Below are 25,934 nucleotides of genomic sequence, written 5' to 3'. Positions count from 1 at the left end.
ATATCGCGGTGTGGTAATCTTCATCCCGAGAAAGCAGCACTGACATTGAAGGAAGGAAGGAAGAAATTAATTAATTAATTATACAAACTCGATGACGTCATACCGGTCCGATCTGTTCTTCCGGCATCCTCTTCGGACCGAAACTTTTTCCGTAAGTGTTTTGATGAATGAGAGACCGATTTCAAACAGTATCTCGGTGAAAACTGACTGTTCCTTGCCTTTCGTTGTTCAAATTCCGAGTTGTCGTGGCGACTCGTGTGAAGTGTGTGCTTGTTTGTGTCCATCTGTACCGAGTCTTCTTGGGTTCTGGGTGGGGATTGGGAGGATGAGGGGTAAAAAAAACACAAGGCCTTGTCCTACAGTTCAGTGTTTACAGAGAACCGGTCACCTGGTGTGGAGTCGCGATTCGAACCTTGAACCCTGAACCTCGGCTTTGAGGTCGAAGTTCACACGGACTTTACCCCTCTTAAACTTGGTCAAATGAACGAGGAAAACACCATTTCCGTGTCATGGACGAACCGTAAAGGAGATGACTGTGTTGTGTTGTAATAACGCACGTCTCTGGACAGAACAATAGTTATCAAGAACCATTTTATACATTACTTATAACCACCGATTCAGGTTCAGGTAGGCTGTGTTCAGGTACGTGTTCCACCGATTCAGGTTCAGGTTGGCTGTATTCAGGTGTATGTTCCACAGATTCAGGTTCAGGTAGGCTGTGTTCAGGTACGTGTTCCACAGATTCAGGTTCAGGTAGGCTGTGTTCAGGTACGTGCTCCACCGATTCAGGTTCAGGTAGGCTGTAATCAGGTACGTGTTCCACCGATTCAGGTTCAGGTAGGCTGTGTTCAGGTACGTGTTCCACCGATTCAGGTTCAGGTAGGCTGTAATCAGGTACGTGTTCCACCGATTCAGGTTCAGGTAGGCTGTGTTCAGGTACGTGTTCCACCGATTCAGGTTCAGGTAGACTGTGTTCAGGTACGTGTTCCACCGATTCAGGTTCAGGTAGGCTGTAATCAGGTACGTGTTCCACCGATTCAGGTTCAGGTAGGCTGTGTTCAGGTACGTGTTCCACCGATTCAGGTTCAGGTTGGCTGTATTCAGGTGTATGTTCCACAGATTCAGGTTCAGGTAGGCTGTGTTCAGGTACGTGTTCCACAGATTCAGGTTCAGGTAGGCTGTGTTCAGGTACGTGCTCCACCGACTCAGGTTCAGGTAGGCTGTAATCAGGTACGTGTTCCACCGATTCAGGTTCAGGTAGGCTGTGTTCAGGTACGTGTTCCACCGATTCAGGTTCAGGTAGGCTGTGTTCAGGTACGTGTTCCACCGATTCAGGTTCAGGTAGGCTGTAATCAGGTACGTGTTCCACCGATTCAGGTTCAGGTAGGCTGTGTTCAGGTACGTGTTCCACCGATTCAGGTTCAGGTAGGCTGTGTTCAGGTACGTGTTCCACCGATTCAGGTTCAGGTAGGCTGTGTTCAGGTACGTGTTCCACCGATTCAGGTTCAGGTAGGCTGTAATCAGGTACGTGTTCCACCGATTCAGGTTCAGGTAGGCTGTAATCAGGTACGTGTTCCACCGATTCAGGTTCAGGACGGCTGTGTTCAGGTACGTGTTCCACCGATTCAGGTTCAGGTAGGCTGTAATCAGGTACGTGTTCCACCGATTCAGGTTCAGGTAGGCTGTAATCAGGTACGTGTTCCACCGATTCAGGTTCAGGTAGGCTGTAATCAGGTACGTGTTCCACCGATTCAGGTTCAGGTAGACTGTGTTCAGGTACGTGTTCCACCGATTCAGGTTCAGGTAGGCTGTAATCAGGTACGTGTTCCACTGATTCAGGTTCAGGTAGGCTGTGTTCAGGTACGTGTTCCACCGATTCAGGTTCAGGACGGCTGTGTTCAGGTACGTGTTCCACCGATTCAGGTTCAGGTAGGCTGTAATCAGGTACGTGTTCCACCGATTCAGGTTCAGGTAGGCTGTAATCAGGTACGTGTTCCACCGATTCAGGTTCAGGACGGCTGTGTTCAGGTACGTGTTCCACCGATTCAGGTTCAGGTAGGCTGTAATCAGGTACGTGTTCCACCGATTCAGGTTCAGGTAGGCTGTAATCAGGTACGTGTTCCACCGATTCAGGTTCAGGTAGGCTGTGTTCAGGTACGTGTTCCACCGATTCAGGTTCAGGTAGGCTGTGTTCAGGTACGTGTTCCACCGATTCAGGTTCAGGTAGGCTGTGTTCAGGTACGTGTTCCACCGATTCAGGTTCAGGTAGGCTGTAATCAGGTACGTGTTCCACCGATTCAGGTTCAGGTAGGCTGTAATCAGGTACGTGTTCCACCGATTCAGGTTCAGGACGGCTGTGTTCAGGTACGTGTTCCACCGATTCAGGTTCAGGTAGGCTGTAATCAGGTACGTGTTCCACCGATTCAGGTTCAGGTAGGCTGTAATCAGGTACGTGTTCCACCGATTCAGGTTCAGGTAGGCTGTAATCAGGTACGTGTTCCACCGATTCAGGTTCAGGTAGACTGTGTTCAGGTACGTGTTCCACCGATTCAGGTTCAGGTAGGCTGTAATCAGGTACGTGTTCCACCGATTCAGGTTCAGGACGGCTGTGTTCAGGTACGTGTTCCACCGATTCAGGTTCAGGTAGGCTGTAATCAGGTACGTGTTCCACCGATTCAGGTTCAGGTAGGCTGTAATCAGGTAGGTGTTCCACCGATTCAGGTTCAGGTAGACTGTGTTCAGGTACGTGTTCCACCGATTCAGGTTCAGGTAGGCTGTAATCAGGTACGTGTTCCACCGATTCAGGTTCAGGACGGCTGTGTTCAGGTACGTGTTCCACCGATTCAGGTTCAGGTAGGCTGTGTTCAGGTACGTGTTCCACCGATTCAGGTTCAGGTAGACTGTGTTCAGGTACGTGTTCCACCGATTCAGATTCAGGTAGGCTGTAATCAGGTACGTGTTCCACTGATTCAGGTTCAGGTAGGCTGTGTTCAGGTACGTGTTCCACCGATTCAGGTTCAGGTAGGCTGTGTTCAGGTACGTGTTCCACCGATTCAGGTTCAGGTAGGCTGTGTTCAGGTACGTGTTCCACCGATTCAGGTTCAGGTAGGCTGTATTCAGGTGTATGTTCCACAGATTCAAGTTCAGGAAGGCTGTGTTCAGGTACGTGCTCCACCGATTCAGGTTCCGGTAGGCTGTAATCAGGTGCATGTTCCACAGATTCAGGTTCAGGTAGGCTGTGTTCAGGTACGTGTTCCACAGATTCAGGTTCAGGTCGGCTGTGTTCAGGTACGTGTTCCACAGATTCAGGTTCAGGTAGGCTGTAATCAGGTACGTGTTCCACCAATTCAGGTTCAGGTAGGCTGTGTTCAGGTACGTGTTCCACCGATTCAGGTTCAGGTACGTGTTCCACCGATTCAGGTTCAAGTAGGCTGTATTCAGGTGTATGTTCCACAGATTCAGGTTCAGGTAGGCTGTGTTCAGGTACGTGCTCCACCGATTCAGGTTCAGGTTGGCTGTATTCAGGTACGTGTTCCACCGATTCAGGTTCAGGTAGGCTGTATTCAGGTACGTGTTCCACCGATTCAGGTTCAGGTAGGCTGTGTTCATGTACGTGTTCCACCGATTCAGGTTCAGGTAGGCTGTGTTCAGGTACGTGTTCCACAGATTCAGGTTCAAGTAGGCTGTATTCAGGTACGTGTTCCACAGATTCAGGTTCAAGTAGGCTGTAATCAGGTGTATGTTCCACAGATTCAGGTTCAGGTACGTGTTCCTCAGATTCAGGTTCAGGTAGGCTGTAATCAGGTACGTGTTCCACCGATTCAGGTTCAAGTAGGCTGTATTCAGGTACGTGCTCCACCGATTCAGGTTCAGGTTGGCTGTATTCAGGTACGTGTTCCACAGATTCAGGTTCGAGTAGGCTGTAATCAGGTGTATGTTCCACAGATTCAGGTTCAGGTACGTGCTCCACCCATTCAGGTTCAGGTAGGCTGTAATCAGGTGCATGTTCCACAGATTCAGGTTCAGGTCGGCTGTGTTCAGGTACGTGCTCCACAGATTCAGGTTCAGGTCGGCTGTGTTCAGGTACGTGTTCCACAGATTCAGGTTCAGGTAGGCTGTAATCAGGTACGTGTTCCACCGATTCAGGTTCAGGTAGGCTGTGTTCAGGTACGTGTTCCACCGATTCAAGTTCAAGTAGGCTGTGTTCAGGTACGTGTTCCACCGATTCAGGTTCAGGTAGGCTGTATGCAGGTGTATGTTCCACAGATTCAGGTTCAGGTAGGCTGTAATCAGGTACGTGTTCCACAGATTCAGGTTCAGGTTGGCTGTAATCAGGTGTGCATTCCACAGTTTCAGGTTCAGGTCGGCTGTGTTCAGCTACGTGTTCCACAGATTCAGGTTCAGGTAGGCTGTATTCAGGTACGTGTTCAGCTAGGCTGTATTCACGTGCATGTTCCACAGATTCAGGTTCAGGTAGGCTGTATTCAGGTGTGCATTCCACAGATTCAGGTGTGCTGACCACAGATTCAGTTTCAGGTAGGCTGTATTCAGGTGTATGTTCCACAGATTCAGGTTCAGCTGGGCTGTATTCAGGTACACGTTCCATTCATTCGCAGTCCTGGTTCCCACAGAGTTTCTCTAATTTTGTCAATCGTGACATCTTTGTAACTATAATCCATGCCCTTGTACTTTACCATACTCTTGGTACTTTTATTTATGAACCAGACCCTTGAAAAGGTGAATGAAAATCACCCCATATTCTGACGTGAGTTTTGGTTGGAAGTTTTTAAACCTGTTTCCATTCACTGGAGGGAAGTTAGACGAAACCTTAATCACTATTGGTTGCTCTTCTTTGCATGCTTTTTACTTCATCCTTGTCCTCCTACAACCACACACAATTCCTGCCATGTTTCCTTTGGCCTGTGTCTTGGTATTTTCCCATTTGTCTCAGAACATACTATCTACTTCATTGGTTCATCCTCTGTACTTGTAACTCCATGACTGAACCATCCAAGCCTTCTCTTGCTCGATTCAATCTCCATTCTGCAAAGTTTTCATGAAATTTCATTTCTACGATCTTCACTCCATGGTTCATCTTTCACTGAAATATCATGCATCCATTTTAACATCCTCATCTGTGTTATTTCTATTCTTCTTTCATCTCCCATCCTCATGGCCCAAGTTTCACCACTATATGATAGGGTTGGCAGTACACAAACCAAATACACTTGCCTTTATTATCCGGTACATATTTGTTTGTTCAGATAACTTACCTCCTTACTCTTTCCAAATATTCCAAGCTACTTTTATCTGAGTCCTTATAGCCATTTCTCTTCCCCACTGACATCCAACATGCCTCCTAAATAAAATGTCATCCTTTCGATTTCCATTCCGAGTCCCATATCAGGTTGGTAAGGTATGGGAGCATGCGCTGGAGCAGTGTGTTGCTGCATCCACTTTCCGCACTCCAGCGCCTCCATCTCCAGGGGCCTCCGTCTGGTCATCCCCCAGGCAAATGCCTGGCCCATCCCCATCTCCTTGAGATGCTGATCAACCTGCTGCAACCCCGAGGCACGTGGTCGCCCCATTGGCCCCCTCCACTCACAAGGCTCCTTCGCTAAAGAGGATCAGCATCAGGAAAACGAGCCACATGCCCATACAGCCGCATCTGATGCTTATGGGCAATGCAGGTCACAAATCTCATTTGAGTCTCTCTCAGCAACCGCTCGTTGGACAAAGTCCGACCAGTGAGAGCCAAGAATTCTCCGAAGAGACCTGGTACCAAAGGAATTGAGTCTCCGTCTCACATCCCTGGTCAGAGTCTAAGTCTCACACCCATAGAGCAAGACTGGAAGCACCAAGGACCTGAAGACTCGGACTTTCGTCCTCCCGCACAGGTACCGGCAGTGCCACACCCCATGATGCAGTGAATGCATGACTCCCCAGGCCCGACCCAGACGTCTATTGACCTCTGGCTCACTGTCAGCGGAGACATGTGATCAACCTGCTTAGATCCTTTTCATCTATCAGTTGCCTGATTTAAACGACCCTTCACTCCATGACATTTGTTGTGGTACCAACTTTCACAAACGATACTGAATTGTGTTTTCCCCAACACTTTTGCCACGCAAAGCATTTGGCCACTTTCCTACTTTTTGTTTTCCGCTAACCACAAACGTGGTCTTCCCCACATTTCCTTTAAGTGCTTTAATTTCCATTTTCTTCCTCCATTCTTCACTTGTTACTGTTTCAGCTGTCAAGACTAAATCGTCCACATTTAATAATTCCCGAGGAAATCCTACTCTGATATGTTTCGTGAGTTCCTCCAACACAGGAATAAATAATTTGTGGACTTTGTACGGATCCCTAATGCACATCAACCCAAGCATCAAAAGGTTCTCTACATCTGCCTTTTGTCCTCGGTGCTGTTTTGGGGTTTTCATACATTGGCCTAACTACTCCAATAAGCATTTCTGTCACTCCATGCCTCATAAGTGGCCATTCTACAACCTTCTTTGGGATTCGATCATATGCTTTTTCAACATCTACAAATACACGATGCATTTTCCTCTCTTTCTCTGCCAAATATTTCTCTACGATAATGACATATCCACACTTGATCTCGTGTTCTTGTGGTGTTGGCCACAAGGAAGTTATTGGCCTAAGTCTTTCACGAACTGTCTGGCCAGGCCTAATGCTTGATTAAGTAGTCAGAGTTGGAATTTGGAATTTCTTCAGGGTGCTGGCGATGGCTCACATACTCTTCGTGAAGGACACCGTGGGATTTTTTTTTATCATCTACCAACTGATGCTGGCAGATGGAACGCCAGTTTAACATCCATCTGGGAGACGGCACACACATTGATGAATCACCCTGCCTATGAAACGTCACAATGACAGTTTAATGCTGTCTGGATCCAAACCCAGGTTAGACAGCTTCGAGGAGAGCGTGTGTACCTCTGGGCAATCCTGCCAGTGCCACCCCCTCTGAACTAATGACTTGTAAAGACATAAATACATTTTTTTTTCTCTCTCTATCCATTTCAACATTCTTTTGATAATACCTTGCAGACAATTCACTTTATTTATTACCTGAAAAAGCTGCTTGCTGAAACTGAATCTGTTGCCGACATGAACCAGTTCTCCTCTCCTGCAAGTGCAAATCTCTGCGCTGCCTCTCGTGTCGTACTAACAGTGTTGGTTTTGTACCGCCTATAAATTGCATTATCAGGAGTTGAACTACTTCTGCAAACTCATTTGTATTGGGTGCAAGTATCCCTTAAAGGCCACCTGTGCCACAGCATAACCACCTGCATCCCCTATTTTTCAACCCCCCTCAAAATGAACTGACCAAACAAAAGCACTCGGCCACTTTTGTTATATTGATGACAAGTGATGCTGAAGGTAACCTACAGGGACCAGCGAAATCCGAATGCGCGTATGCATCGTGGCTGATGTCTCCTGGCACTTCCCGAGTGATGTTAAATAGATCGGGGACGATTGGCAAATTAATTGGCTATTGCACGGTTACCTCCGCCACCGAAGGCGAAAGGACATTGTTTTCACCCCTGTCTGTTTGTCTGTATACAGGATATCTCAAAAAGTTGTGTATGGATTCGGATGAAACTTGGTGGAGAGGTTGCGTGTGTGACAAGAACGAATCGATTTGATTTTGTTGACGATCCAGATCTGGAATACGATAATTTTTCATCGTCTCAGTGGTTCTTCACCATTGAGAGATGGGGCCAAAAACTATATGGAACATATTTCAAAGTTGTGGACGAGTTGTGACAAAATTAGGTGGATGAATTGGTTGCGGGACAAGAACAAGCCGATTAGATTTTGCTTCAGATCCGGCCTATCCGTGCGACACAAAATGTAAACTATTCAGCCTGACGGAGGTATGTGCTCTACCGAGTGCCGTTCTAGTTTTTACTACGATACATGGGAAGTGAATTTTGCGTTGATGTACCATATGTTGCTGAGTGCTGAATAACGATCTTTTTGTTTTTGATTCGGTCTTCACGTAGCATGCACTCCCAGCTTCTGCTTGCAGTCTGCAAGCATGCTCGACATGTGTTCAGGGACCAATCCCTCCACCCCCACGTTATTGTCGCACATGGAAGGTCAACATCACAAAAAAAAAAACTTTCACTTCATCATCAAATTGGTGTAAAAAGCATGAAATAACGGCACCTGGGCGATCGAGCGTCATTGGCCTGATCGAGAGGCACAACTTGGCTTACAAGAAGATCCTCGCGAACACAACACAACATTTGGAAAATGTTGCAGCCAAATTTGACGAAAACATTATTTTGTATGGTTTTTAAAACATCTCGAAAACATCTTAAAAAAAACATAAAACATTCTCGTCAGGTCAGGTTCGATCTGTGACCTGCTACAGGTACCATGTAAACCTGTACTAACCTGTTCCATGGTCGGGTTGTCGGCGACTAAACCGTCTCCCCCACCAGGTTTTCTGGTGAGGAGGGTGTTAGGATATGGACACCCAGCAAGATTAAAAACAAAACCTGTCAAAGGGCGGAGGAGCTCCTTGTGAGCCAACGGCCATCCATATCTAGTGCCCAACTGTGTCTGCGGACGTCCTCCTGCAGTTGGGTCACTTCTAATTAGGATGTTGGTGGCAGGATTTGCACTCCGGCCACCGTAAAACCCTTCATTCCGCAAAACGCAAAAGCGCAAAAAAATCTGAAAACCCACTCCGTGGGAGTACCTCCTGTGCAGCTTCCCTTTGCAGGGCAGCTCACCGGATGGTGGGATTGGGGCAAAGCCTTCGGGACCCCCAATCTTTCATGATAGGAGGGAAACCACAGGGTAACATCCCTGGGTCAGATTGCGGGAGAGTGTGTCGGAGTGGTGCTGAGGTGTCGTCCACCAGACGGCGGTCTCCTTGGGTTAACCTGAGGCGGTCTCTTTGGTTGGGTGCCTGGAATGTCCTATCCCTAAGAGAGGATGATCACCTGTCTCTGTTATCATCTGAGCTCAAGCGTTTGGACATCGGGATTGCAGCTCTCTCTGAGGTTCGGAGACCGGATTGCGGCGAGATCATGGTGGGTGGTTACACCTACTATTGGTCTGGTCGCTCTGATTGTTACCATACCCAAGGAGTTGCTGTAGCTGTGTCCAATAAGCTGACCCCAATGATAATTGAGATAACACCGGTCAATGAGCGTATTATGAGATTAAGGATTCGTCACTCCTTAGGTGTCATTTCCCTGGTCTCTGTTTATGCTCCGACTGAGGCGAGTGATCTCACCGTGAAGGATGCATTCTACGCCACACTCGAGTCTGTGGTTGATCAGTGCCCCAGACAAGATATACTTCTAGTCTTGGGGGATTTCAATGCATCGACTGGAACTGATAGGGATGGTTATGAGATGTGTGTTGGTCCCCATGGGTCAGGAACTATGAACCAGAATAGCACTAAGTTCCTTGACTTTGCAAGAAGTCATGGACTTAGGGTGGCTGGTTCATGGTTTCAGCGCCCACAAGCTCATCGCTGGACTTGGTATTCCAACGCTGGTGGTGTGGCAAAGGAGATTGACCATGTCCTCATTGACGGTCGTTGGAGGATGATCCAGAACTGCAGGGTCTACCGGAGTGCTCAGTTCCTCAATACTGACCACAGGCTTGTTGTAGCAACTCTAAAGCTGCACCTTAAATCCTGGAGAATGGTACCATCCCAGCCTAGGTTGGATGTTGCCAAGCTCAGGGATGAGAGAGTAGCTGAGGAGTTTGCGAACAGGCTGAGTGGACACTTGGGGGATCTGGGTGCTTTGGGGGGTCCTGAAGAGTTGTGGAGCGCCTTCAAGACCACCATCCTTGATGTTGCCAGTGGATGTCTTGGAGCTCACCGCAGGGCAAAGAAGAATTTTGTCTCTCAAGGGACACTGGATACCATTGACCAGAGTCGCAGGGCCAGGCTGAATGGCAGAGCTGAGCTGTTCAGGGAGCTGAGGCGTAAAACTGTACGTGCACTGAGGGTGGACAAGGAGACCTATGTGCGAGGAATCTGTGAGGGGGTAGAGAATCACCTGTGGACAGGTGATTCTCGTCCCGCTTACAGGGGAATTCGTGCATTACGTTCATCCAAGCCCATCCCTCGGAGCACTGCAGTTCGAGCAGAGAGTGGTAGGCTCTTGACAGAGGAGTCTGAACTGAAGGCCCGCTGGGCCGGTTACTTTGAGCGGTTGTACCGGGCTGATCCCCCAGCTGTCGAGTTGGACATCAAGGGTGTTACAATCCCTGTTGCTGACCCTCGAATCAACTGTGGTCCACCTTCGCTTGTGGAAACGCGGGCTGCGGTGAACCAGTTGAAACGGGGCAAAGCTCCAGGGATCTGTGGCATCCATGCCGAACTTCTCAAGGCTGGTGGAAATGCTGCACTCGTGTCGTTGCATGCAGTTTTGTGCTCTGCCTGGAACACAGGCATCATCCCAACTGACTGGAAGAGGGGCCTTGTTGTCCCTCTCTGGAAAGGGAAGGGTGATCGCCAAGACTGCAACAACTACCAAGGGGTGACGCTGCTCTCAGTGCCAGGCAAGGTCTTTGCTCGGATAATTCTTGATAGGGTTCGCCACCATCTGCTTGAGCACCAGCGTCCAGAGCAGTCGGGCTTTACACCAAAGAGGTCAACGATTGACCGTATCCTTGCCCTTCGTGTCCTCACCGAACGCGGACGAGAGTTTCGGCAGGGGCTGCTTGCAGCCTATGTTGATCTCTGTAAAGCGTTCGATTTAGTGAATAGGGATATCCTCTGGAGGATTCTTGGTCTTCGTGGGGTGCCACCAAAACTGATCAATCTGATGTCTGAACTCTACTCTGGTACTGAGAGTGCTGTGAAGTGTGGTGGTACCATCTCTGACTTATTTCCAGTTGTTACTGGAGTTCGTCAGGGATGTGTACTTGCCCCCACACTTTTCAGCACTTGTATGGACTGGATTTTAGGGAGGATGTCGGAGAGATCAAGTTGCGGTGCATCGTTTGGAAATGTCAAGATCTCGGACCTTGATTTTGCAGATGATGCAGTCATCTTTGCGGAGACTTTAGACATCCTCTTGGGGGCCCTCGAGGTGCTGAATGAGGAGTCGGAGCCATTGGGATTACGGGTTTCTTGGGTCAAAACTAAGATCCAGGTTTTCGGTGACATCTTGGATGCTGCTGTCCTGTCTGTGTCTGTTTGTGGTGAGGATGTTGAGGTCGTGGAGAGATTCACTTACCTTGGCAGTGATATTCATGTCTCTGCTGGCTGCGAGTCAGAGGTCAATAGACGTCTGGGTCGGGCCTGGGGAGTCATGGATTCACTGGATCATGGGATGTGGCGCTGCCGGTACCTGTGCGGGAGGACGAAAGTCCGAGTCTTCAGGTACTTGGTACTTCCAGTCTTGCTCTATGGGTGCGAGACTTGGACTCTGACCAAGGATCTGAGACGGAGACTTAATTCCTTTGGTACCAGGTCTCTTCGGAGAATCCTTGGCTATCGCTGGTCGGATTTTGTGTCCAACGAGCGGTTGCTGAGAGAGACTCGGATGAGATTTGTTACCTGCATTGTCCGTGAGCGTCAGTTGCGGCTGTATCGACATGTGGCTCGTTTTCCTGACGCTGATCCTGCTCACCAGATTCTCTCAGCGAGGGAGTCTCATGAGTGGAGGAGGCCAGTGGGCCGACCATGTGCCTCATAGTTGCAACAGGTTGACCATCATCTCAAGGAGATGGGGATGGGCCTGGCATCTGCCTGGGGGATGGCCAGACAGAGGCCCCTGGAGTACCGGCGGAAAGTGGACGCAGCAACGCGCTGTTCTGGCACATGCTCCCATACCTGACCCTTAAAACATGGAGAAAACATTTTACAAACACATTTCATGTTCAAAATGTTTTTAGAAGATTTTAATGGTTATGATGTTAATTTGTAATACAGTATGATAACGTTTTGATGATGTCTTGAAAACCCTCCAAAATATTGTTTTCACACAATGTTTGGTGTAATGTTTTGATGATGATGATGTCACAACATTACTGTGGAAGCTATGATGCTGTCGGAATCCAACCAATTGCATTTACATATCTGTATTTTACATGCACAATGTACATTGATATATAGTGTCCACCGTCTCAGGTCTCCGCAGGATTACGAGTGTAAGGAGTGGTTGCACGATCCGAGGTGACCTCAAATAAGGAAATAGAGAGGCCATTTGGTCCATCATGCCTGGTGTTGGCTTAACGGTTCGGGTGGTGGGTTTGAGATCCGAGGATCCTGAGTTCAAATCCTGCTTGGCTGTTGAATTAATACCAGGTAGGGTTGACTCTGCCTGTCATCCTTCCAAGTGCGGAAAATGAGTGCCAGCATGCTGGTGTCCTGTGTCGGAGTGGCGACCCATCCAGGATTGTGCCCAATAGCCAAGGAGACTGCTTAGGCGGCACCAACGCTTTGCACAGAGTATGGTCCCGATGGATGGATGGATGGATGGATGGATGGATGGATCGATGGATTTGGCTCAACATTGCAAAGTATAAGTTACCCGATAATGATTGGAGGGATCCAACTTGTTTTAAGGCCCTGTCACACCTTGACGATTTAACCAGCGTATGCCTGATGTATGCAAAATTTTGCTAAAATGCTGGCACACGTCGTATACATTATGGGTAAGTTTTGTATATGTTAAGAGCACGCTGGCATATGTCGTAGTGCGCTGGCATACGTCTTTGTACGCTGGCATACTTCGTAGTACGCCGAGCTGTTAGACAAATTTTCCATGCTTGAAATTTTTCGACGTATGCCATTGTATGACTCACACGTTCCGCATAATGCTGGCCATGAGTTGTAGGCACGTTGCGCGATCGTTGACACACGTCGACACACGTTACTTGTACGTTACTCATAAGTGGAAACACGTCAAGGTAATGGTTAGCGTCAGTGTTCCAGACTCCCTGGTTTTTTTTTTCCTCGGTATGACGGTGATGTTAACACTTCGATTTCTAGTGCGGTTATAATATAATATAATTAATTAATAGGCTGCCGCTCAACGATTCAAATCATAACCGCACTAGAAATCGAAGTGTCAACATCACCGTCATGCCGAAGAAAAAAAAAATAAGAAATAAAAACCAGGGAGTCTGGAACACTGACACTAACCATTACATTGACGTGTTTCGACTTATGAGTAACATACAAGTAACGTATGTCGACGTGTGTCAACGATCACGTAGCGTGCCTACAACTTATGCCAGCGTATACGGAATGTGTGTCATACGTCGAGTACGTCGAGAAATTTTCAACATTCTGAAAATTTCTAGACATACTCAGCATATGACGACGTATGCCAGCGTACTACGATGTATGCCAGTGTACTACGATGTATGCCAGCGTGCTCTTAACGTATACAAAACTTACCCATAACGTATTCGACGTGTGCCAGCTTGGTTCGGCAAATTTTTCATACGTCAGCATACGCTGGCTAAAACGTCAAGGTGTGACAGCGGCTTCACACTTCGATGTCTCGTGTGGTTATGATTTGAATCGTCGAGCCGCAGCCTATGAATAGCCTACGCCACGTGATCGTCGGCGATACGCTGCCGCGCTATGCATAAGTTAGACTATCGTTGGGCATACATTGTGAACGCCGACAACACGCTCAGCATTCGTTGGTATAAATTATCTATATGTGATTAAAACGTTCTGTGTATGTTACTAATATGTTATGCATACGTCCTACACATTATTATACGCCCAAAAATTAAATAAAAAAACATCAATAGTTCAGCGTACGCCAGCGGTTTACATACATTTTGAGACCTGGCCATACGCTGGCTAAAACGTCAAGGTGTGGCGGGGCCTTTACATACAACTAGATTACCTGTCATTAGGTTTGCAGTAAAATTGTGCTTTTGGTCCTGCTTGGTCGATCCACCGAATTCCGTAGAGTTCCTTATGGCACGTTTATACTGTTACGAATCTGGAAGCTATTTGCACACAGACAGCAGCCCCCGCAGTTCAGTTATTTCGTTAACTATGTGTTTATAGTCAGGGTCCCGTCCTTCTGTCTAATGGGAATTACATGTGTGCGCTGCGGTTTCTTTATAGTTAGTTTTTTTTCCATCTTGAATCTGCACAACGCCAACAAAACCCTCGCTTCACTCCTCCTCCCACACTGTGTCTGAACGGGTGCTTCGCCCACCCAGCTTTCACCTCTCAGCACCATCAACGCCATTACGCACGTATTTGGGACCACGGACGTGAGCGGAGGTTTCATCACCTTCGGGCCGACTCCGCCTTAGCCAGATGGAGTGTTCGGCCTGACCAATGAGGAGAGGCCACCGATCGCCTGACAATCCTCTTCCAATCCGGAGGTGAGTTCCTCAGAGCGGTTCCCTCGACCCATGGGGGAGGGGAAGGATAAGAGAAGGTGGCGAGCTGTCGTCAAGAGAGAGAAGAAGCAGGTGCAGATTAATCATTACATGAAGCTTGCCCAGAGCACCACCAGTGGAATTATTAACAAGCGTGTTGCTCTCATTCGGCTTGCCTTTGCTGGAAGGAGAAGAAGCCTCATCTCCTGCTAGTGTTCTCGTCTTGCCTGCTGGCGTTCTCGTCTACCCGCGGGTGCTCGTCTCATCTGGTCTGTTCTCGTGCTGGCTGGCTGGCGTCCGTTGCGTCGTTCCTGGTCCCTGGTGCTTGGTGCGGCGACGGAGGTGTGGGTTCGAGTCCCACCCCCGAACCAGCTCGTCTCGACCAGACCGCACGAGGCAGACAGGTGCAAGCGTAGGCTCCTGCCCTCAGCTCGCTTTCCCTCCCGAGCTGAAGGGCCAAATAAAGGCCGCGGGCTGTGTGTGTGTGTGTGTGTGTGTGTGTGTGTGTGTGTGTGTGTGTGTGTGTGTGTGTGTGTGTGTGTGTGTGTGTGTGTGTGTGTGTGTGTGTGTGTGTGTGTGTGTGTGTGTGGTGCCAGTCTGTTAAGTAGAATTGTTAAGTGCTTTTGCTCATTGTACATTGCCTGCCTGATATTCGTGATTAAGTCTGCACTGTCTTATTATTGCAAATAAATATCTGTTAAATGTTCCAGTTCGTTGCCTGTCGTTTCTACCATTGGCCCAGCACGGTGCGTATTGCGAAATAGTGAGGCTGTTTGGGGCCGTAAGTTGTCTTTGGGACCGGCGCGGCTCTGGTAACTCCCGCTCAGTACGCCAGACCAGAGTCGGTACATGCGACTCGGTTTGGACAGAGTCGGCCGAGGGTGTGTTTTCCCCGGTAGCTAGACGGCGTGAGTTCTTAGGTAAATTGGAATAGACAAGTGGACCCTACCTCACGCCGTCAAAATATTGGCGACCACGGTCCTTTAAGTGGCCCATCAACTCCGGAGTTGCAGCATAATCTGTTATAAAGACGTGTATGATTGACTTCGGAGTCTGAGCGATTTTTGGACGTACGGGTTGCAGAGGTGGTGAATGGGTCTGTAGCCACTTCGTTTCTAAGGTCATACTGATCAGTTAGTTGTCTGTGCATTTCTTCGAAAAGGGAGATGCAGATCATGCACAGAAATAGATGAGGTAAAAAGGAAGAACATTGAGCGAAGACTGTTTTTGAATGTAGTAAAGATGGGATAAGAAAGGGGAAGGAGAAATACTTGAGGAATGAGTTTAGAGAGGAGGAATGGGTGTCGGGAGAAATACCAAGGCAGATGGGTCGTTTAGAAACTCCAATCCTTGGCTTCTCTTATTTTTAGGTCATGGGAATCCCCTTTTCTACTTCCTAAAGGTCTCGTCTTGTTATTTAAAACTACGAAATAATCTCGATGTACATGCGTGTTTTCTTTTACAGTCAGGGCTGCAACTACGAGGTGAAGGAGTAAGGTGAGAATTGAGGAGACGATGGCTGAGACACGAGTGGATGCAGATTCTGCAAACATGGCCACTGCCATGCCTCTGCATGTTATCATGAGCCCGATATTCAGAGAGGTGGGGTGGACTGGTATTTTATGCTTTGATTGGGCGGGGGGCGGAGCATTGTTTGCTTACAAGGTATAAGGCTTATGTAACAAGTCTGCATTTAACCAATTAACATGAGGTCGGAGGCTTCGTCTTCTGCATGTGTTGTAAGCAGAACTCGAATTGTGACACCATCCAGGCCGTCCAACTCTGTCCTTGTATTTCCTTCCTTACACGGTACATTTTTGTCTCCCTCTACCCGTGCCTTTCCACGTGCAGCTTGAGAACACAAACCTGTCTGCCGCACAGACATTACGTGCAGCATTCTTCAAGGTATTTGCTTCTTCCTTGCATTGAGGACAATGGTGTTTTGCAACTTCGGTATCTTCAGGGTGTTTTTTTGTGCACTTGGACATTTGCTTTTATTTATTTATTTAAAAATCTGGTTCAATTTATGATTAGAATTGTTAATTCCCACACTTTCCCAAGGTAACTGCATAAAGGCTTCAGGTTGATATAGCACGTTCCTTATTAATATCAGCAATTCATACCTCCAACTCTAGTGCTATACATGTGACAAAAATGAGACACCTGGTGGTAGCATGAACTGTCCATGTTGGTCATTTCTCACAACGTTTGCACATATAAATGTTTTTATTTTTATTTTTGTTATGAACTTTATTCCATGAAATGTGTCTGGCCAGGCAGAAACTGCTCACCAAGGCCTCACAGAGGAGATTGTTCTGGGCGTTTTGCAAAAGAAGGGAATAGATGTGAACTTCTTGGAGACGATGCTACGCATGTCACGGGAATTTGTACACGGTGTGTTTACTCCATCCTGTGACTTTCCTTCCTGGTGATTAACCCGAATATTTATACAAGCTCCAAAAGGCGGCGCTTACTCCCGACATCTGAGCTGTCTACCTTAGCCTGAGAATCCTTGCAGTCTAATTTATTTTTAGTTTTCATTTATTCATTTATTTTAACCATAACCTTTTCATCCGGCTATGTGAAATTGAGCTTGTTGATGGAACGACCTTTTTTTTTTTAATCGGACTCTGTGTGGCAAAATGGTTGGAAGCGTCTGTCCGCTATGAGTGTGGGAGCTCGGCAGTTCGAACCCTGGCTAACTGATGTCCATGACTTTACAAAATGGTACTCGCTGCTCCCTTACTTGAAGTTCAGCATTTGGAGCTCAAAGTTCAGCATTTGAATTATTTATTTATTTATTTTAAACGTTTTTGGCATTGTTGCCCCTTGAGTGATCCAGCAAAACCATAATTACCCCTCCTTAAAAAAGAGGAAAATGTGAGAAAAGGAAAACTAGGAAGGCAAAGCAGAATTTTATTATACTAGCAGATACCCATCTACGACGGGTATGGGGGACAGGACGGATCACAATACTCGGTTACGGTAGTTTCTTTGGATGTTTTGCGCTGCATTCAACAGCTCAGTTCATATTGGTGGCGTGTCTGGGTGCCCATGGTAGCGTTTGAGACCGTTCGCTTTAGATTGTTGGCATTGACACATAGTGCCGGATGAGGAACACAAACGATTTGACATATTCATCGTTTCTATATTACCTCCATCAACAGATTAACAACATGGCAGGATAAAAGTCGTAAATGCTGAGTTGAACAAACGTCCTGAACTCAAGGACTTAGTTAAGTAAAGCACATCGTCTGGGACCCGGCCGTCGGTTTGCCGCCGAACGCTGCTGATTGTGACGTCATCGATTCCCTCTTTGAAAATTCTATCTATATTCGATTTTTTGAATCCGCTATAACCTGCGTAAATACATGGAACACATAATGTGAAGATTTTGGAAGTATGAACAGAATATGTTCAGAGAACAGTGTATTAGAAGTTCCAGGCTTACACCCATTATTTTATGTCTCAGCATTTTTCCGAGATATTTCGCCATCCATTGGTTATACTGAAAATAAACATTAACTTGTATTCTAAGTGTTAGAAAACGAAGATGAACACTCCTTGTGCCCTGACGTCATGAGTCCTATCTTAAGTAAGTTCAAACACATGATAAGCAATACTTCACTGATGAAGTATCAGTGTGATGGTTAGAATTGCTTCCCTCCATCAGCTTTGAGATTCGAGTCTTTGTCACAGCTCTAGCACATCGCAGGTCATTAGCAAGATCCAATGTTTTTCTTGCCTTGGTTTTAATGTTGATCAATGTAGAAAGCCAGCCTCACAGCGATAGGTTGTGTGTGGAAAATGGGATGAGGACTTTGAGAGCTTCGTCAGAGAAAATCGGGTAGTCATCACCAGAAGGTTACCAGGTTAGAATTCTGAAAGTGTGCTTTCATCGTGTTATCTTCTTGCATACCAAGGAACTCTACGTTTGCTGTGATATCATCGTCTTTGATGACTCCTTCCTCACCTCCAAAGGGGTGGGGGGTAATCCCCCCCTGAGTTGAAAACCCCTGATTTAAAGTACAGATAAACCCCATCGATTGGCATACATAGGGAGCAGGAAATGTCTCTCTTTAAAGCGTAATAAAACCCATACTTTTGAAGAAAGTCCTTGAGTACAAAAATAACTCCTCTTTAATTTCCTTGAAACCTTGCTTTTAATATCATTGTATTTTATGAAATACCAGACAATAAAGATCGCAAATGCGTATACATTGTTCGCCACCATGGTGCTATCGTGAGAGCGAGATTTAGTGAGAAAGTGACGTCACAGCACAATGTTGGAGTCAGGTCAGGTCAGGTATGGGAGCATGTGCCAGAGTAGCGCGTCGCTGCGTCCACTTTCCGCCGGTACTCCAGGGGCCTCTGTCTGGCCATCCCCCAGGCAGATGCCTGGCCCATCCCCATCTCCTTGAGATGGCGATCAACCTGCTGCAACCACGAGTCACGTAGTCGGCCCATTGGCCTCCTCCACTCACGAGACTCCCTCGCTGAGAGAATCTGGTGAGCAGGATCAGCGTCAGGAAAACGAGCCGCAATGTCCATACAGCCGCAGCTGACGCTCACGGTCCATGCAGGTAACAAATCTCATTTGAGTCTCTCTCAGCAACCGCTCGTTGGACACAAAGTCCGACCAGCGATAGCCAAGGATTCTCCGAAGAGACCTGGTACCAAAGGAATTAAGTCTCCATATCAGATCCCTGGTCAGAGTCTAAGTCTCACACCCATAGAGCAAGACTGGAAGCACCAAGGAACTGAAGACTCAGACTTTCGTCCTCCCGCACAAGTACCGGCAGCGCCACACCCCATTATCCAGTGAATCCATGACTCCCCAGGCCCGACCCAGACGTCTGTTGACCTCTGACTCACGGCCAGCAGAGACATGAATATCACTGCCAAGGTAAGTGAATCTCTCCATGACCTCAACATCCTCACCACAAACAGGCACAGAGAGGACAGCAGCATCCAAGATGTCATTGAAAGTCAAGGAACTTCGTGTTATTCTGGTTCATAGTTCCTGACCCATGGGGACCAACACACGTCTCATAACCATCCCTTTCAGTTTCAGTTGATGCATTGAAATCCCCCAAGACTAGAAGTGTATCTCATCTGGGACACTGATCAACCACAGACTCGAGCGTGGCGTAGAACGCATCCTTCACAGTGAGATCACTCGCCTCAGTCGGAGCATAAACAGAGACCAGGGAAATGACACCTAAGGAGTGACGAATCCTTAGTCTCATCATACTCTCGTTGACCGGTGTTACCTCAGTTATCATTGGGGTCAGCTTATTGGACACAGCTACAGCAACTCCTTGGGTATGGTAACCATCAGAGCGACCAGACCAATAGTAGGTGTAACCACCCACCATGATCTCGCCCAAATCCGGTCTCCGAACCTCAGAGAGTGCTGCAATACCGATGTCCGAACGCTTGAGCTCAAATGACAACAGAAACAGGTGATCATCCTCTCTTCGGGATAGGACATTCCAGGCACCCACCTGAAGAGACCGCCTCAGGTTAACCCAAGGAGACGCCGTCTGGTGGACACCTCAGCACCACTCCGACACACTCCTGCAATCTGACCCGGGAATGTTACCCTGTTGTTTCCCTCCTATCATCAAAGATTGGGGGTCATGAAGGCTTTGCCCAATCCCATCATCCGGTGAGCTGCCCTGCGAAGGGAAGCAGCACAGGAGGTACTCCCACGAAGTGGGTTTTCAGATTTTGTTTGCCTTTTTGTGTTTTGCGGAATGAAGGGTTTTACGGTGGCCGGAGTGCAAATCCTGCCACCAACCTCCTAATAAGAAGTAACCCAACTGCAGGAGGACGTCCGCAGACACAGTTGGGCACTCGATATGGATGGCCGTTGGCTCACAAGGAGCTTCTCCACCCTTTGACAGGTTTTGTTTTTAATCCTGCTGGGTGTCCATATCCAAACACACTCCTCACCAAAAACCTGGTGGGGGAGACAGTTTAGTCGCCGACAACCCGACCATGGAACAGGTTAGTACAGGTTTACATGATACCTGTAGCAAGTCACAGATCTAATCTGGCCTGACCTGACACCTTGTGTCAGGCATATACCTATCTCAACGAGGGAGGAAAGTGCAGTGAAAGCTTTTTTCCAGATCCCAAATGCAGATAAATATCCAGGGAAGAGAGAGTTTGCAATGAAATGGCTTCACAATGTAGGAACTGGTCATCCTTTTGATTAATTTATTGAATAATAAATCCAAGTCCTGGCAACACGCACATTCCCGTGCTGTTGGCATTTCTTCCCAATGTGCACATTCACATCAGTCTAAGCTTCCCCTGCCCACGGTGTCCTCCACACTGTCACTATCACTGTGACTTTGTTCTTCTGAAGTAGATGCATTTTTAACATTATTTTGCTCTGCTTCACTGTATTCGGTTCAAAACAAAGAATATGGTTCTATTCCAGCAGGAAAATGCATTGCTGAGGGGTGTTCCATTGTGGCGTCCCGGTAACAGTCTCATGGTGCTGTGACGTCACTTCCACGAGCACTTCTGCTTCCAACACATGGCGTTATGCAGTCTCTCTCAAAAGCGGAACTTTTTGTCAAAATATACAGTATTTTCTACTGGGCACATTGCCAAAAATCTTTTGTGTGCGTTTGGATAAATTATATTTCAATATCCATTGAGTCAGTATTTATTGCTGGGTCTAATTGTATTATAATTGCCCCGCTGAGTGCGGAGAGAAAAGTGATGTTGCAAAGATAGCTTTGCTGGAATCTAGGGTGCCCTGGGAAGTTATGTCACTTCCCCCAAATGTTGTGGCTGCGTTTGAAGTGGAGTTGAGCACTAATGCATGGAATGGTCTCTCTGGAAAGGTCGTGGCAGTGAGGGGTGGATAGGTTTAAATTGGAATTGAATAGTTACCTGGATGCATTGGAGATGAGAGGGGTGCGGGGATATCGGCAGGACTTGTAGGTCGTCGCTTGTGTTTGTGGATGAGTGATGGATTCTGGGGGTTGGTGCAGTGCATGCATGATTGGTCGAATGGCCTCCTCTTGTGCCAGAGTTCCTTGTGTATCCTTGTGTGTATTTGTCTCCATGAGCCTAAGATCATGTTAAAAAAAATTAATAATCGAAGGGATCATACGGCATCCTGAAAACAACTATGCCTGTTGATTAAGTAAACAGGGTGGTGAATGTGGGTATCCGTTTTGTATGATGGGAAATGCACATTTACCTGTTTGAGATGTGGAGGTTCAAGGTTTGGGTATTTTTAAAGGAGAAATGGACGTAATTGTATCAGCAGCGTCTTTCTGTTTACTTTCCCATTGAATTGTCATGGCTACGGTGCTGATTTCAGTTTATTTGCATGTAAATCAAGTGTCCGCTTGCCCGTGTGCACATCCAGAGTGTGCCATTAACCGGCCAGAGGCCGAGTTTCGCGACCTCAATGAGAAAGCTCACGGTTTGATTCTCATCTTGAGTCGCATCCCAGATGAGATTGGCGACAGGACGCGATTTCTGCACACTATCAAGTAAGCTGACAAATCAATTGTTCTTCAATGTAGAGTTTGGCTTGCATTGTGGATTCACAGATTGTGCCTTTCACTCACCACTTGTCCTGAGCACCTAGTTTACCATGTACTGCAATAAAATATTTTTTGCAAATGTTTTTTGTTTTTTTAACGATGGAAAAGTGGTCTTTTCTAACTGTCGAAACAAGTTTTCACTTTTGTTGTTTCCATTTGGCCAATAAGTGTTCCCGTCTGACCCCTGGCTCAAATTGTTAGTAACCCAGGTTTGAATCCCAAATACCTGTGTGTGCATCAATTACCTTGAGCCTTGTAATTCTTGGGCTGGCCGGATGCGTACTCACCTTTGAGATATCCAGCTTGAGTTGAAATCTTGAGCCAGCTCTAAACTGTCACCCTGGTATTTCACATGCAGGGCAATTCATCAATGTGTGCACCGTCTGTTGAAAGGATTTTATGCCTGAGGAACTGTCTGCCAGAACTGGTTGTTGGTGGATGTTAAAGATCCCACCGCCGCGTCTTATGCGAAGTCGGCGAGTTATCATGAAGATGATTACAAAAAAATTTTGTTAACAACTTCCTGCCCAAATCGTCTTCAGTTGAACACCAGGCCTGGCCAGTCAGTTCGTGAAAGATTTGTGCCCCCTCCCCCTTCCCAAAAAAAACTTTCTCTGACCGACTCCAGAAATTGATTGGGGTAATGGTCGTAGTAGTAGTAGTAGTCGTAGTAGTAGTAGTAGTAGTAGTAGTAGTAGTAGTAGTAGTAGTAGTAGTCAGAAGAAGTGCTATATGGATATTCCATGTTTCTCTTTCTCATCATGTTTGAACAACTTTTGTCATGAAGATAAACTGTGGTTATTGAAATTGGTCTTGCACTTTTTTTTTCTTACCCTTGCTTGTACTTTGCAGGGAGACTGCAAGTGCTATTAAGGACCTCCTTGACACAGTGAATTTGGTATGCCGCACATACCCCCAGCAGAACAAGCGCAGGGTAAGTCTGCATTTCACAGCAACGTGTTTATTTATCATCCCCACGATTTTTGAAAAAAAATTATCCACACGCTTCGATGTCCTCCGAAACGGTTGGGCAGAAATTCACCAAACTTGGTTGTTAAGATCACCACATGGCATGAAGGTGCAAGAGCAGTGTCAGTTTTGGCGCAACCCCCTGGGGCGGGGTCAAAAGCTCAAATATAAAAATGCAATTACAGGAACATATTTTAAAACATTTTTTTTAATGAAACTTTCCATATGCAATGGGTGGGGACTTGCGATCGATCACAGGGGCCAAAACAGTGAAAAAATTTTTTTTTTTAAATTTAAATTAACTCAAAATGTGATATTGGGTCCATTCCTTGTGGAACTTTCTGCCATCTTTCAACTTTGCTTTAGGTGGGAAGTGTGGGGATTTGCTATAGTGCATGTGGTGGAATGAACTTCAATTTCCACTCAGGTTCAGCATGCAAAAGAGAATCTTTAATACGTACAGTACGTACGTACATACGGGAGACATCTCCATCAATGAAACTCTCTCAAACTAATGCCCTAATCCAAGCCCGGACAAGTGGGGGAAATGATTGAACAAGCAGGACAAAAGAGAAATAGCCTTTCGTCTGGGAAGGAGTAACTTTTCTCGTAGCTTTAAGTCAAATAAGTGCTTTCTAGCACTGGGAAAGGAGTGGAACAGTGTAAACAATGTTGGTTCCGGCAGGCAAGTCCCAAGTACAGCCAATCAGAAAAGAGCACAAACAGCCTCTCAAGGTCTCACAAAGTTTGGAGGTACAGACAGTTACACAGATCAAAGGAGTGAATCATTACTTTGGCATTTTCTCAGTTTGATGAAGGACAACACTGCTTTCTGACATTCTGACTGGCGTCGCTCGTAGGACCTCGGCAACTTTTTCAATGTCTCCACACAAAACGCCATGTATTGTATTCATGAAGCTTGTGAACTAAGTAAGAAATGTCTCCAAAGTTATATTTAATCATGTACTAGTTGATATACTTAAGTCTTCTGGGAACTCATGCAACATTTTGAGGTTGTTACATCGTTCTAATCAATGTAACAAATAAATGACAAATCAATATCAACTGAAGATAGATTTATGTTTTGAATCGGAATCCTTTTAACTGCAGCATTTTGCCTCAGTTCAATTAATATTTTGTGAGTGGTGGGACAATGTCTTTATTCACTCACACCAATTACAAATGCTTCGAGAGGAAATCGACTTCACTCTCGTTTTCGGTTCATCTTCGTTGTCTGTTTTATACTTGGTCTTTTTTTTTTTAACTGCCTTTGACTTTTCTTGATGTAATCTGTTTCTTCCAATCTGTTCCTTGATACTGTTCCTGTTGCTATCCTTTGCAAAACTGGCAATGGATTATTTTTTGAAAGCTTGTAAAATGACAGTTGCTGACAAAAGCCATATTGCCAAATTGCTTGTGGTTCATCTTTCATGTGCAACATCTTCAGATACTGGAACATCAGAAGAAGGAGTTTGTAATGCAATCGAAAAGCTTCAGTGACTCCCTGAAAACATATTTCAAGGATGGCAGGTACTCTGACATAAGCTTGAACATAAACTTACACATGTCTTCATTATCATACTGACTTCCCCATCCCACCTCCACCCCTCCCCCCCCATCATGATTTAACTTATGCCTTCTCCTCTCCCCTTTTTCCATTAGGAGTGCCACAGTATATGAAAGTGCTAACCGGTTGATTCACCAGACCAGCGCCATTCTACAAACGTTCAAGATTGTGGGAACGGGCTAGAGAGACTGCTATGCTCTGCTCTGCTGCACCATACACCATGACCTCATTTATGATGTGGGGGGGGGGGTGAGGAAGAAGGGAGGTAGGGGTGTAACATGGCAAAGCATAAGGGAGAGGAAGTAGAGATTGTAATGGGTTGTGGTGGGATTATGGTATGGAAGCAACACCAGGAGAGGTCCATGCACATGACTGTTGTTTTGGTTAGTTCAAAGAAAGGAGCAAATGGACTTTGTCCATTTGTTTTTCAGGAATAGGATGAATCGGGGTTGGTGATATTATATTTATGATCTTCTCGAGCATCTTACCAAACCCCTCACCCTTTCGCCTTGACCTCTCTACATCTCTAACTTGAAATTATACCCTACATTGACCAACCGAGGTGAAAGATGGGGGTAGAGGCAACCTCACCCACACGGAAGCAACGGTGGACTGTGGTTTGGTGGCTGAACCTATGCCAGGTCGTGGGTGCTTTTACTTTGCAATGGCCATTGTCTGCAAATGTCTGACATTAGAATTTTGACATCATGTTGAAGATGTTGGCCTATTTTTGATAACAAATGTATTTCTGATATTGTAGCCTGTATTTACTCGAAACGCTGAAAGCTAAATTTTTGTGCAATCAGCTCTAGTAACGTGGACCCAACATTCTTTGATTTGTATGTTGTTTTTATTTTGTTGGGTCGTTTTACAGAATTTTCGCTTTCTTCTTTCTGTATTTTGTTATTGGTCATCGAGTTCACATATATATTGCAATTCTATCCATTTTCATCAAAGTTCAAATTTTAACCCTTGAAAATTACTGGCAATTACTTTTTATTAATTGTCAAAGGGTTGAGGTTCAAAGTCTGATGCATGGAAATGCTGTTTATTTTTGCAGCTTTAATTATGCTAAATATTACTACACAAATAAGATGCGTTTTTGTCACGTTTGTTTGTTTTTGTTTTTGTATAGCCGTCATATCGACCACTCTCTCCCCTCCCCAGGGAGTTTAAAAGCATTGATTGCATCCATGGTCAAAGAAGACCAAAGTGCATCGTGGTGTAAACCTCAATTGCAGTAATTATAATCTGGACCTCCATTTAATTTTAACCAATTCTAGGCTCTGTGGGCCTCCATATGTCTGTGTTGGCAACATCTTCATCGGAGCAGCAAGTTTGTGTGCCAACATCGTCATTCAAGCAGTAGGACCAATTTTGCTGCACATGGAAAATCAAATGATAATAAAATGCATTTAATGTACATTTTAGTTTGATGTTATTTTCTTGCCTTTGTT

General features: G+C 46.3%; 1 protein-coding gene across 1 annotated transcript; it reads left to right on the top strand.

Annotated features, from left to right (window-relative positions):
* PDCD10 (programmed cell death 10) lies at nucleotides 1-25,900 on the top strand. The gene is made up of 8 exons (XM_085888784.1): nucleotides 1-151; nucleotides 15,830-15,966; nucleotides 16,216-16,269; nucleotides 16,641-16,758; nucleotides 21,761-21,887; nucleotides 22,794-22,875; nucleotides 24,358-24,440; nucleotides 24,573-25,900. Exons 2-8 carry the CDS (start codon nucleotides 15,880-15,882, stop codon nucleotides 24,658-24,660), a joined length of 639 nt encoding a protein of 212 aa, XP_085744910.1. The 5' UTR covers nucleotides 1-151; nucleotides 15,830-15,879; the 3' UTR covers nucleotides 24,661-25,900.
* The last annotated feature ends 34 nt before the right edge of the window (nucleotides 25,901-25,934 follow it).

The sequence above is a fragment of the Eptatretus burgeri genome, chromosome 7 (genome assembly GCF_056783735.1).
Source record: "Eptatretus burgeri isolate ZD-2024b chromosome 7, Ebu_testis_v1, whole genome shotgun sequence".
In the NCBI taxonomy this organism is placed as follows: Eukaryota; Metazoa; Chordata; class Myxini; order Myxiniformes; family Myxinidae; genus Eptatretus; species Eptatretus burgeri.
This window is presented reverse-complemented; position numbering and strand designations above follow the sequence as displayed.